Raw genomic sequence first — 13,693 nt, forward strand, 5'->3', positions numbered from 1 at the left:
CAGAGCCGCTCATTTCACTGACAAACACATCCATCAGCTGATTCAAATGCACACACTGGCTCTGTCTATGAACTGGAGAGATCTGACTACAGAGTTTCACACATAAACAAATATGTCAAATATATGTGTAATAATATATTAATATATTATATATAAAAATACTAGTGTGTTGACCCGTTTGGATCCACAGGTCCTAGATGTGGTGGTTTTTATTCTGTTGTGTATTTGTTCATGTTGTACCACATTTGTCCAATAGTCACCGCCAAAGTGTTCTGGACATAGAAACAGGATCAGAAGGAGATTGGATTAAAAAGGACTGATATCTGACTAAATATTGGTCTGATCAATTTGCTGTTTACACTAGTCTGTTTGCTGAGGAAAAATACAGAAGGATGAAGAACTGGAACAGTCAGCTGTGTACGGACGGACGGACAGACACACACACACACACACACACCACTTGGCTTTTATAATATAGATTATTTACAGAATTCACCACTAAAACAGCTAAAACGCAGCTTCAATTAAGAAGTGTCTGTCACTGATTAAACTACATATAAAACATATTGTTTTATTAATTACTTATTATTATTATTACTTTATCATTTATTTGTACTATTACTTTCTAATGTGTAATTGCCTGTTTTTTCACTACTATAGTTATTACTATTTTCTTATAATATTTCTTATGTGTGTACATTCAGTGTTGTACTAACACTGGAACCTTAACTCTTTCATGCGTGAATTATGATAAAAAGTGTCTAAATTTTTTGGGTTTTTTTGGTTGATTTTATTATTAAAATTAGGCTAAAGTTGAAATGCATTGTGAACTTTTAAAAAAAAAAGTTTTTTCAGATGCATTTTCTATATTTTTGGTGGAATGTCCTTTACAGTGCACAGTTGTTATTTGTCTGTTTTTTGTCTAAATCTGTGACCCTCTTGTCCCTAACCGTGGACAGTAAACCCATGTGTGGGTCTGAGGAGGTTCACTTTATCAGATCCCAGATCAGTCCACATTCTACAACTAACATGATCCTTTAGTTCATCATCTGTCTGAAGGTCTGTACAGACTGAACCCATGTGGTTTGGACTACCGTACATTCAGAACCCTTTAGAACGTCAGTCCAACTATGGCTCCACATGTGGACGTCAGGTATAAAAGGGTTTATTACCTGAGGGATCAATAAAGTTCTGTCTAATCGAATTTTCTTTATTGAAAAATGGAAAACCTTCAGAAGTTAAACCCAGTTGTTCCAGACGTTAGACCACGGCTCTTAAACTCATTTTCTTTCAGGGGCCGCATTGAGCGCCATTTAATCTCCAGTGGGCCGGACCAATAAAATAATAGCACAATAACGACAACTCCAAATTGTTTTCTCTCTTTTAGTGCAAAAAAACACCATTAAATTATGAAAATACTGACTTTTATAAACTATCCAAACAAAAAAGATGTGAATAACCTGAAAAAAATGAGATTTCTTCAGTAAAATCAGTGTAATTTTCTCAGTCTTCTTCCTCCACTTCTCATTAGTCCATGTGCATTCTGGATCAGATCTCCAAAGACACTAAACACTGAGGAACAGGAAGAAAAGAGTTCAAACTGGACTGAATTTAATACAGACATTTCAGGTTGGACACATTTGTTCAGGTTAGTCACATTTTATTGGTACAGGAGAGTTTGGAAATGGAAATATGTTCATAATTTAATGTGATTTTTTTGCACTAAAACAAAGACAAACATTTGAAAATCTGCAGTCATTCTTCTGTGTGGGTTCTTCTGCTGTTATTATTTGACTGTAGATCAGATTGGTCTGGATGTGGAACCGACACTAAAATGAGTTCCACAGCCTGGACTGTGGAATTTATACACTTTGTAAATTCATCCCAGGGGTCAGACTGGAACCTTTGGAGGGACACATTTGGGCCCCGGGACACGTTTGACACCCCTGCGTTCGACCATTCCACTGTTCAACAGGACCTGCTCCTCTGAAAACCCTGACGTTTGTGCTCCAACAAACCTTTCAAACCAACTGGACAAACCTGCGACAGTACCCCCAGTGCCACCTGAACCCCCCACAGGCCGTTTGTGGCTTCACACTCACCCTGTTCTCGTCGTAGATGATCTGGACGATGCTGCGGTGCTTGTGCTCCACAGGGGGAGGGGTCACTGGCTTCTCCGGCTCTACCGGCTTCGCTGCTTCCTCCTCCAGTTGTTGCTAAGAAACAACAGAAACACAAAACCTTTTCACTGCCTGCACACAGAAATAGAGAAGAATGTGGAAGACATCCTGTCTGCATGAACCCTCATTATTCTACAGAAGAACTGGAGTCTGCAGGTTCATGTTTAACCCACGACAGTGACGCTGCAGAAAAACTCCACTGGGGAAGGTTTGACGGGAAAATGTTAACAAGGTCAAGGTTATGCAACACTCCAAGTCACAACAGGGAGAAGGAGATTAAGTCCTGAAATAAAACACACAAATAAATACACAAATAAAAAGGACACCTGAAAACCCACAGAGCTGAGCTCAGCTGACATTCCACTGTAATGAGACGGAAAGAGAGAGAAGAGAGAAAGAAGAGATAAAAGAAAAAGATAGAAGAAAGAAAGAGAGAACGAATACATAGAAGAAAGACAGAAGAGAGATGAAGAGAGGTAGAAGAGGAGGAGGAAGAGGAGGGATGGGACTCACTGTCACCTTTACAACAGGTCCTCAGACGCCCTCTTCCCCCTTACACCTCCCGCCCACACACCTGCTTCTTCTTCAGTTTGAAGATCTGCTGCTCCACTTTGGCGATCTCCCGGTCCACCCGGTCCATGCTCTGGATCAGCTCCTCCTTGGACAGTTTGGACGGGGACGTGTCCTGGTCCTCGCCCATGTGGACACCGGGGCCCCCGGGGGACGGGGTCTCCACTTTGACCGAGAACTGAGACTCCTGGGAGACAATGAGAGACAGACGGAGATGTCAGAGACCAGTGGTGTAGGGATGAGGACTGGGTCTGCTAGACCAGGGTCTGCTAGAGGGTCTAGTCTGTTATAGAACAGGTGGAGGACAGGTGGGGGACAGGCTTTGACGTGTAGATGGACATGGAAGGACAAACACATTGACATTAGAAGACGCTTCAGTAAAGTCAGAGTGAAAGGGGCGGGGCTGACCTTTTTGACCTCTACGGTGGCCCTCAGACTGTCCTGGACACTGTGGGGCATGGGCAGGACCACGCTCCCGGAGGCCGACGCCCCGCGCGCCATGTGGGCGTCGACCATGGACTCCATCCGAGGCCGTTTGGGCTCCAGAGCCTCGTGGTCCTGCTGAGCAGAGACCGAGTGGAAGGACTGTTCGTAACCATGGCGACGCTCTGGAGGTCTGAAGATGAGGACACAAGGACAGGAGCAGATGAACCAGACCACCTGGACAACACAGACCACCTGGACAACACAGACCACCTGGACAACACACATCCAGCACATAGACTGACACACAACCAGGTCCTAGACACCACACACATCCAGCACATAGACAGCCCCACAACTGGCACTGGGACACCAGCAAATAGACAGATCCACAGCCAGGACCAGGATGGGACTCACATCCATCTGACTGCAGTTCTCCTACCTTTCGGTTCCTGGGTGGAACTCTGACAGTAGAGACGGCCTCCGTCGACCCTGTGGATCCTGCATGTGGGTCCGATAGTCTGGGACGGTGAAGTCCTGATGAAGACGGAACAGGTTCAGGAGACAAAGTCCATTTAAGACAATGGAAAGACAAATGTGGATGGAGGCGGTCTAAGTGAAGGAACCAGGTTGTGCTTTTAAAGAACCCTGTACATTCGGTACCTGTGAACTTACTGATGGTGTTTTATCTGTTACTAGTTTAGAGTGACGTCTGCTTTTGAACAGACTTTTACTGAGTTTGATGTCTGTTTTGTTCTGTACAGACGAAGAGCAGAACAACACAGACCACACAAGTCTGTCCACGTTTCCCTTCAGTTCTATAAAAATGCATCTGTTCAAATTAGAAACAGTGTGAATTTATCAACAAATTCAATCTGAGAATCAGAAAAGAACTGTGAAAAGCACAACTGTTGGGAGTTCAGACCCCGGTGTGTGGACTGGGTCCCAGTTCAGACCCCGGTGTGTGGACTGGGTCCCAGTTCAGACCCCGGTGTGTGGACTGGGTCCCAGTTCAGACCCCGGTGTGTGGACTGGGTCCCAGTTCAGACCCTGGTGTGTGGACTGTGTCCCAGTGAACTGCTGTCCTCATTCAGGCCTGTTCAGTCCCACAGGATCGATCCAAAGGCTGGTATCAGTCTGACCTCAAACAAACGCACTTACAGGAAATATTTACAAACTCCCATTTTGTCCCAGATTTAAGCAAACAGTTCAAGTGCCCAGAAGTCCACTGAGCACAGATTCCACGAAAGGAAACTTCTAGGAAGGACGTGACAAGCACGATCCAACCTTCACTCACAGCATGTGTTCCACCACAAACCACAGCAACACAGGTTGTGGTCCATCTGTGGGACCAGCACTGGGACACAGGTCCGCACTGGGACCAGCACTGGGACCAGCACTGGGACACAGGTCCGCACTGGGACCAGCACTGGGACACAGGTCCGCACTGGGACCAGCACTGGGACCAGCACTGGGACCAGCACTGGGACACAGGTCCGCACTGGGACCAGCACTGGGACACAGGTCCGCACTGGGACCAGCACTGGGACCAGCACTGGGACAGACATCCTGACTTTTCACAGACTGAAAAACTCTTCAATAGTTGTAATTAAAAAATAAAAATAATAAAAATAATAAAAATAATAATAATAATAATAATAATAATACATAAAAATACAAAAATTAAAAAAATAAATAAAAGAGATAAAAATAAATAAATAAATGAATAAATAAATAAAAATAATAACAATAAAAAAATAAAATAAATAAATGTAATATGTGTGTGTGTGTGTGTGTGTGTGTGTGTGTGTGTGTGTGTGTGTGTGTGTGTGTGTGTATTTCCAGTTTGTATTTGTAGGACATCTATATGTTCCATGTCTGTCCCCTGAACCCAGACCCCCTGTCCCCTGAACCCCTGAACCCCAGAACCAGGTTGGGGTTCTCAGTACCTGTTGGTGTCGTGCTCCACTGAAGGTGTACTGGACAGAGTGGGGGGGGTAGCGGCTCTGCTCGGTGCTGAAGCTCCCCTGGCTGGGGGGGGGGTAGCCGGAGCTGCTGGACATCCTGGTTCAGTGCAAACGGACCACAGCTGATCACAGACCACAGACCCACTTAGAGCATGTTTGGACACACGGACCACCTGCAACAACACAGAACCACACACCTATGAACAGACCCAGAACCACAGACCCATGAACAGACCCATGAACCCACAGACCCATGAACCCAAAGACCCAGAACCACAGACCCATGAACCCACAGACTCAGAACCACAGACCCATGAACAGACTCAGAACCACAGACCCATGAACCCACAGACCCAAAACCACAGACCCATGAAAAGACCCAGAACCACAGACCCATAAACCACAGACCCATGGACCCACAGACCCAGAACCACAGACCCAGAACCACAGACCCATGAACAGACCCATGAACCCACAGACCCATGAACCCAAAGACCCAGAACCACAGACCCATGAACCCACAGACTCAGAACCACAGACCCATGAACAGACTCAGAACCACAGACCCATGAACCCACAGACCCAAAACCACAGACCCATGAAAAGACCCAGAACCACAGACCCATGAACCACAGACCCATGAACCCACAGACCCATGAACCCAAAGACCCAGAACCACAGACCCATGAACCCACAGACTCAGAACCACAGACCCATGAACAGACTCAGAACCACAGACCCATGAACCCACAGACCCAAAACCACAGACCCATGAAAAGACCCAGAACCACAGACCCATAAACCACAGACCCATGGACCCACAGACCCAGAACCACAGACCCAGAACCACAGACCCATGAACAGACCCATGAACCCACAGACCCATGAACCCAAAGACCCAGAACCACAGACCCATGAACCCACAGACTCAGAACCACAGACCCATGAACCCACAGACCCAAACCACAGACCCATGAAAAGACCCAGAACCACAGACCCATGAACCACAGACCCATGGACCCACAGACCCAGAACCACAGACCCAGAACCACAGACCCATGAACCCACAGACCCATGAACTCACAGACCCATGAACTCACAGACCCATGAACCACAGACCCAGAACCCACAGACCCATGAACAGACCCATGAACCACAGACCCAGAACCACAGACCCATGAACCCACAGACCCATGAACTCACAGACCCATGAACTCACAGACCCATGAACCACAGACCCAGAACCCACAGACCCATGAACAGACCCATGAACCACAGACCCAGAACCCACAAACCCAGAACCACAGACCCATGAACCCACAGACTCAGAACCACAGACCCATGAACAGACCCAGAAGGACACTGTCCGCACTGTAACAGAACATGGATCCGTCTGTTCTCCAGAACAAATGTGTGGAACATCATTTCCAAGGACAGAAAACACATAAAGGACAGATTTGGACTAAATGACCAAACGTGGAACCCATGGGACATGGAGCGTCCTGTTGGACTCCTGTCCTGCTCTGTCTTTCTTGAACACACACTGAGGATGGAACCTGTGACATGGTTCTAGCTCGTATTAGAACAGACACACCGCGGTTCTTAAACCCACCTCATCCTGACCACTTTAAAGTCTGCTCACATAGTATCGTCCAAAAATAAATCAGAAACACAGACACAAATGAGGAGGTGACAGAAAAGTGGACAGTGTGAATGAAATGGACAAAACCCACTCTGATACTGTTTTACTGGTTCTGACTAGGGCTGTAAGAAAATACCAGTTCTGTAATATATCACCATATTTCATTTCAAAATACTGTACCGATATTAAAAAGTACCATATTGATATTTGTAGGTATTTATTCAAATACAGATATTGTGGAGGTTCATTTTTGTTTTTCTTTAATGTTTCTATCTTATTATTATTTAACACTGTTTCATTAAATACTGGTTCTTTGAATCATTCTAAAAGCACTTTTCACTGTCTGAGAGGCAGATGGAGTTCCTTTGGAAACGAGGAGAATTACAAACATTTTGTGATAGAACATTTTATCCTGTTGTGATCAAATAAAAATGTGTTTAGTATTTGTGCAGATTTCTGGTGGAATTCAATTCTTCCAGGAAATAATCTTTAAAAAAATGGCCTTTTTAACAGTATTGTGATATATCGTATTGTGATTCGTATCATATCTCCAGATTCTTGCTGATACACAGTCCTCTCATTACCCGGTCCATCAGAACCCAGGAGCCTTTCTTCGGGTCTCTGTCATTTCTTCTTCTCCAGGTTCTAAATGCGTAGGCTGCGTTTCCTTGTGTGTGTCAGACTGACGGTTGGACCGCTGCGCCACACCAAGGTCAGAGCGTCAACAGCACAGCAGCGGCCGGAACCCAGGGGGGACGTTTTCAGACCACAACATTCTGCGGTTCCAGAACTGAGGAGGCACTTTCCCAAAGTCACAAATAAACCCAAAATATCCTGGATCATCCTGATTGACTGGCCGATAAAAAAACAAACAGTCCAAGCGACGGCAGCGGTCGACGGTTCAGCTGGAGACTCCTCCAGTCTGAGTCTGGGACATGTGGGTTTAACGTCTACAGGCTTACACAACTGAGGACCAGGACCACACCCAGGACCAGGAACAGACCCAGAACCAGGACCAGACTGTCCATGGACCAGACCCAGACCCAGGACCAGACTGTCCATGGACCAGACCCAGACCCAGGACTAGGACCAGACTGTCCATGGACCAGGACCAGGACCACACCCAGGACCAGGACCAGACTGTCCATGGACCAGACCCAGAACCAGGACCAGACTGTCCATGGACCAGACCCAGACCCAGGACCAGACTGTCCATGGACCAGACCCGGAACCAGCACCAGGACCAGACTGTCTGTGAACCAGGGTCACAGAACCAGGACCAGACTGTCCATGTTCCTGACCCAGAACCAGGACCAGACGATCCATGTTCTGGCCCAGAACCAGGACAAGACTGTCCATGTTCCTGACCCAGAACCAGGACCAGACGATCCATGTTCTGGCCCAGAACCAGGACAAGACTGTCCATGGACCAGGGTGACAGAACCAGAACCAGGACCAGACTGTCCATGGACCAGGGTCACCACAAACTCACCCAGCTGCTGTGAAAACCTCAAAGTAAACATTAGGGCTTTAAGAAAATATCAGTTCTGCGATATATCACGATATTTCATTTCACAATACTGTATCAATATTCAAAAGTACTGTAAGGATATTCTTAGGTATTTACTCAAATGCAGATATTGTGGAGGTTCATTTCAGGGGTTTTTTTGTTTTTGTTTATATTTCATTTCTTATTTCACACTCTTTTATTCAATAATGTTGGTTCCTTTGTTGGGATTGAACTCAAATCCTGTTCTGATGTTAGCTGTGAACTAATAGAATCTGAACATTTGAACAGGATCTGAAACTGGAATGTCTGGAAAACACAATTTCAGTTTGAACACAGTTGGAACATTTGGTGATAGAACATTAGATCCTGTTGGGATCAAATACAAATGTGTTTAGGATTTGTGCAGATTTATGATGGAATTCAATTCTTCCAGGAAATAATCTTAAAAAGAAACAAACAAAATGTCTTTTTAACAGTATCATAATATATCGTGATTAGGGATGGAACCATATGAAAATTTCAGATCACAGTTATTGTGACCAAAATTATCACAGTTATCATTGTTATCGTGGTATTGTTGAAATTGTGCTGAAAATGTTCAAAGAGTACTGATACACACACTGAAAGAATTTAACCAAGATGTATTTTGAAAAATAAAATAAAATAACAGTCCCACTGTCCCTTCTGTGTCAGAAACGTTCCAATATTAACCCTTAGTGGTCTGAGTCTGTTCTGTCTGTTTTTGAGTCCTTCTGATTTGGCCTTTATATACTATAGAAACAAATGTTTACTATACCCATGTTTGGATCTGTTTTTTCAGCACTTCATCTATTTCATCTGTCTATTATTTTTTCACTTTAACCTACTATAAAAACACAAAAGGACAGAAAACACACAAAATATATAAAATCTGATTTGATAAATGTATCTAATTTATTGCATAAATAACACACAGATGTTTAACGAACCTTTTCACAGACTTTAAAAGTGAATATTGGTTCCAAATATTAGGTATGGAAAATTAAAACTGTAATAAATTAAAACTATACTCAAATATTTGACATAAAAGCAGATCTTTATAGGTGTTTTTTCCCCTAAAAGTGCGGTAATCAAACAGAGTTATCATGAGAATTAGAATTTAAACAGTAAGACTAACCGTCTGTGATTTTACCACCGTTTATCGTTATACTGGTAATCGTTACATCCCTAATCGTGATATATCATATCATGATCCTAGTATTGTGATTTGTGTTGTATCTCCAGATTCTTGCTGATACACAGCCCTATTAGAGAGGCCCTGACACCGACACCAGTGGAAACACCGTCATCTCCTCCATTGATTGTCCAGTCAAACCCATGCAGTTGGATCAGCGCCAGTGGATGGACACACTGGGTTTGTGTCCAGTTCAGGACAGACTGGACTGAAACTGACCCTGTTTATTCAGTTGGATCTGTTTCTGATAGAAGAACCATCAACTGGAATCTGCGCTGGAATGAACATCTACAGCACAGGTGTCAAACATGCGTCCTGGGGGCCAAAACCAGCCCACCAAAGGGTCCAATCTGGCCCCTGGGACAAATTTATGAAATGCAAAAAATACACTGAAGATATGAACAATCAAGGATGTTCAAGTAATTTTAGGTCAATTCGATCTAAAGTGGGTCAGACAAGTAAAATACTATCATAATAACCTAGAAATAATGAAAACAGCAAATTTTCCTCTTTCTTTTAGTATAAAAAAAGTAAAATTAAGGAAAAAAAAAAAGTTACATTTACAGACTATCCTTTTTGTAAAAAATATGAATAACCTGAACAAATATGAACAACCTGAAATGTCTAAAGAGAAGTCTGTGGAATTGTACCAATATTCTGCCTGTTACTGAATCTGTAAGTTATAATGCACATGTGTAAATGACCAACTGAGGCGTAATATTGTAAACACTGCACTTTTTTTCTTCAGAATTTTCAGGCTGTTCATATTTGTTCATGTTATGTTCAAGTACGGTTCATAAGTGTAAACATTTTCGTAATGGAATTTTACTTTTTTCACTCAAAAACATGGAGAAAACTTTGGAGTTGACATTATTCATCAGTTCTTATCCTATTATTTATTTTATTTTATTGGTCCAGCCCACTTCAGATCAGATTAGTCTGAATGTGGAACTGAACTGAAATAAGTTTGACAGAACTGATCTACAGGATCAGAGAATTACATATAGAAAATACTGGATTTACTCTGAAAAAATGGAAAACACAAAGGATAAAATGAGAATAAATGGTGATAAATCACTTAATGTTCAATCTAGATGTAAATATATGTGGGAAGTGGTCCAAAAGGAGCAGTGGGGCTTTAAAAGGACAGCTGTCCACTGTCAGTCTGACGTCCACCTCCTGGACTAAAGTCTGCGGTTCATCTGGGTTTTAATGTGCGTCCAGTTTTAAAGACACTGTTTGTTCTGTTCAATGAAAAACAAACTGGAATAAAAACAATTTAAAAAAAAGCAGAGAATTAGCCCCGGTGTCTGCTGAACTCTGTGGCCTCTGCCACGGGACCAGACTAATACCTGGGAGAAGACTAATACCCAGGGACCGGACTAATACCTGGGAGAAGACTAGTAACCAGGGACCAGACTAATACCTGGGAGAAGACTAATACCTGGGAGAAGACTAATACCCAGGGACCAGACTAATACCTGGGAGAAGACCAATACCCAGGGACCAGACTAATACCCTGGACCAGACTAACACCTGGGAGAAGAATAATACCCAGGAACCAGACTAATACCCTGGACCAGACTAAACCCAAGGAGCAGACTAACCCCCCGGGATCAGACTAACCCCCGCGATCAGACTAAACCCCGGGACCAGGCTAACACCTGGGTGCAGACTAAATCCAGGGACCAGACTAAATCCAGAGACCAGACTAACCCCCGGGAACAGACTAACCCCCGGGAACAGACTAACCCCCGGGAACAGACTAACCCCCGGGAACAGACTAAACCCAGGGACCAGAGTAAATCCAGGGATCAGACTAACCTCCGGGACCAGATTAAACCCTGGGACCAGACTAAACTCTGGGACCAGACTAAAGTCTGGGTCCAGACTACCGCCTGCAGCTCCTGTAGTTGTTGTTGTTGTTGTTGTTGTCGCTGAACAGCTCAGTGTCGTATCATCGCATTTGTGTTCGGAGCTAATCTGGGGGGATGGGCTTCTATCCGACACCAACCCGCACTAACCTGCACACTAACCCGGGTCTAGGTCCAGTAAAAGCAGCCCTGGTGTCGGACTGGAGGCCTGGGGCTGCTGGGGGGCTGTTGTTGTTGATGCTAGCTGCTTAGCTTAGCCTGCTTAGCTTAGCCTGCTTAGCTTAGCCTGCTTAGCTTAGCCTGCTTAGCTTAGCCTGGCTTTCACCTTTGAATCCTCCACCGTCGCCGCCATCTTGCAGCAGATTTTCAGCCCAGACCGGAGCCCCGGTGCTGCGGTTCCGTTGGGCCCGGTCCTCTGCGGGAAAGAAGCCGTTTGGACTCACCTCATGTTCACACGATGTTCCGAAGGACGACAGCGGGAGCCCCTAGGCCCAAAGATGCGTGAAGAGGCGATTGTAAATCCGCGGGTTCCAGGCTGTGGCCGACTGGGCAGAGAAGGCTGCGCCGCATTTGTCGGACAATGTCCTGGAAGGAGCCGCTCCAATGTCCCCAAGAAACACACACACACACACACAAACACACACTCACAAACACACGAGTGTAGACTTACAAATACTCTAATGATGTGTCCACACGGACAAAACACTGATGGGATGGATTTACGGTCCGCGGTTACATTTAGAATTCTACGGTTTTAGGTTCCTGCCAGGATAGGAGAGTGCAACTGTGAAAAGGGTCCCCGGAAACACGACTGTGCTCCGTGTGTGTGTGTGCGTGCGTGCGTGTGTGTGTGTGGTTTTGGTTTTTTTTATAGACGAAATATAAACAGAAGCATACACACATTTCAGGATGGAATACACTGACAATATTTACAGTAAAATAAAGATACAATACTTGTTACTATTACGTAGTTAGTTATTTAGTTGGTTAGTTAGTTACTTATTTATTTAATTATTTAGTTACTTGTTTATTTATTTAGTTACTTAGTTATGTAGTTATTTATTTATTTAGTTACTTAGTTAGTTACTTATTTACTTAGTTATTTAGTTAGTTACTTAGTTATTTAGCCAGTTACTTAGTTAGCTACTTAGTTACTTAGTTATTTACTTAGTTAGTTTCTTAGTTTAGTTAGTTACTTAGTTACTTACTTAGCTATTTAGTTAGTTACTTAGTTATTGTTCAGTTACTTAGTTAGTTACTTAGTTATTTAGTTACTTAGTTATTTAGTTAGTTGCATAATTAGTTAGTTACTTACTTAGTAATTTAGTTAGTTACTAAGTTATTTAGTTAGTTACTTAGTTATTTACTTGGTTACTTATTTAGTTAGTTACTTACTTAGTTAGTTACTTGGTTACTTATTTAGTTAGTTAGTTAGTTACTTAGTTACTTAGTTTCTGTCATATATGCATTTCAAAACATAAGAATACAGAAATACTCTAGTTGGAGTGACAAAGGCTCAGGTAGGAACACAGTTTATTAATGTCACCTACATTACAGATTCAACTACACTATCATTCATCATCTACATCATATATATTATATACGGTTTATCGTACATTATATACTGTTTATCGTATCTTATATACTGTTTATCGTATCTTATATACTGTTTATCATATCTTATATACTGTTTATCGTATATTATATATGGTTTATCGTACATTATATACTGTTTATTGTATCTTATATACTGTTTATCGTATATTATATACTGTTTATCGTATATTATATATGGTTTATCGTACATTATATACTGTTTATCGTATCTTATATACTGTTTATCGTATATTATATACTGTTTATTGTATCTTATATACTGTTTATCGTATATTATATACGGTTTATAGTACATTATATACTGTTTATCGTATATTATATACTGTTTATCGTACATTATATACTGTTAATCGTATCTTATATACTGTTTATCGTATATTATATATGGTTTATCGTACATTATATACTGTTTATTGTATCTTATATACTGTTTATCGTATATTATATACTGTTTATCGTATCTTATATACTGTTTATCGTACATTATATACGGTTTATCGTACATTATATACTGTTTATCGTATCTTATATACTGTTTATCATATATTATATACTGTTTATTGTATCTTATATACTGTTTATCGTATATTATATACGGTTTATAGTACATTATATACTGTTTATCGTATATTATATACTGTTTATCGTACATTATATACTGTTAATCGTATCTTATATACTGTTTATCGTATATTAT

General features: G+C 42.5%; 1 protein-coding gene across 1 annotated transcript in view; it reads right to left on the bottom strand.

Moving 5' to 3' along the window:
* LOC115432675 (nuclear receptor corepressor 1-like) overlaps positions 1-11,987 on the bottom strand; it is a 66,787-nt gene extending 54,800 nt beyond the window's left edge. Inside the window, 6 exon segments of the mRNA XM_030153581.1 lie at positions 2,103-2,216; positions 2,755-2,937; positions 3,159-3,366; positions 3,616-3,710; positions 5,123-5,313; positions 11,823-11,987. Of these exon segments, the coding sequence (XP_030009441.1) occupies positions 2,103-2,216; positions 2,755-2,937; positions 3,159-3,366; positions 3,616-3,710; positions 5,123-5,236 (714 nt within the window). The 5' untranslated portion in view covers positions 5,237-5,313; positions 11,823-11,987.
* Between the last annotated feature and the right edge of the window lie 1,706 nt (positions 11,988-13,693).

Source organism: Sphaeramia orbicularis, chromosome 14, assembly GCF_902148855.1.
Source record: "Sphaeramia orbicularis chromosome 14, fSphaOr1.1, whole genome shotgun sequence".
NCBI classification, from domain to species: Eukaryota; Metazoa; Chordata; class Actinopteri; order Kurtiformes; family Apogonidae; genus Sphaeramia; species Sphaeramia orbicularis.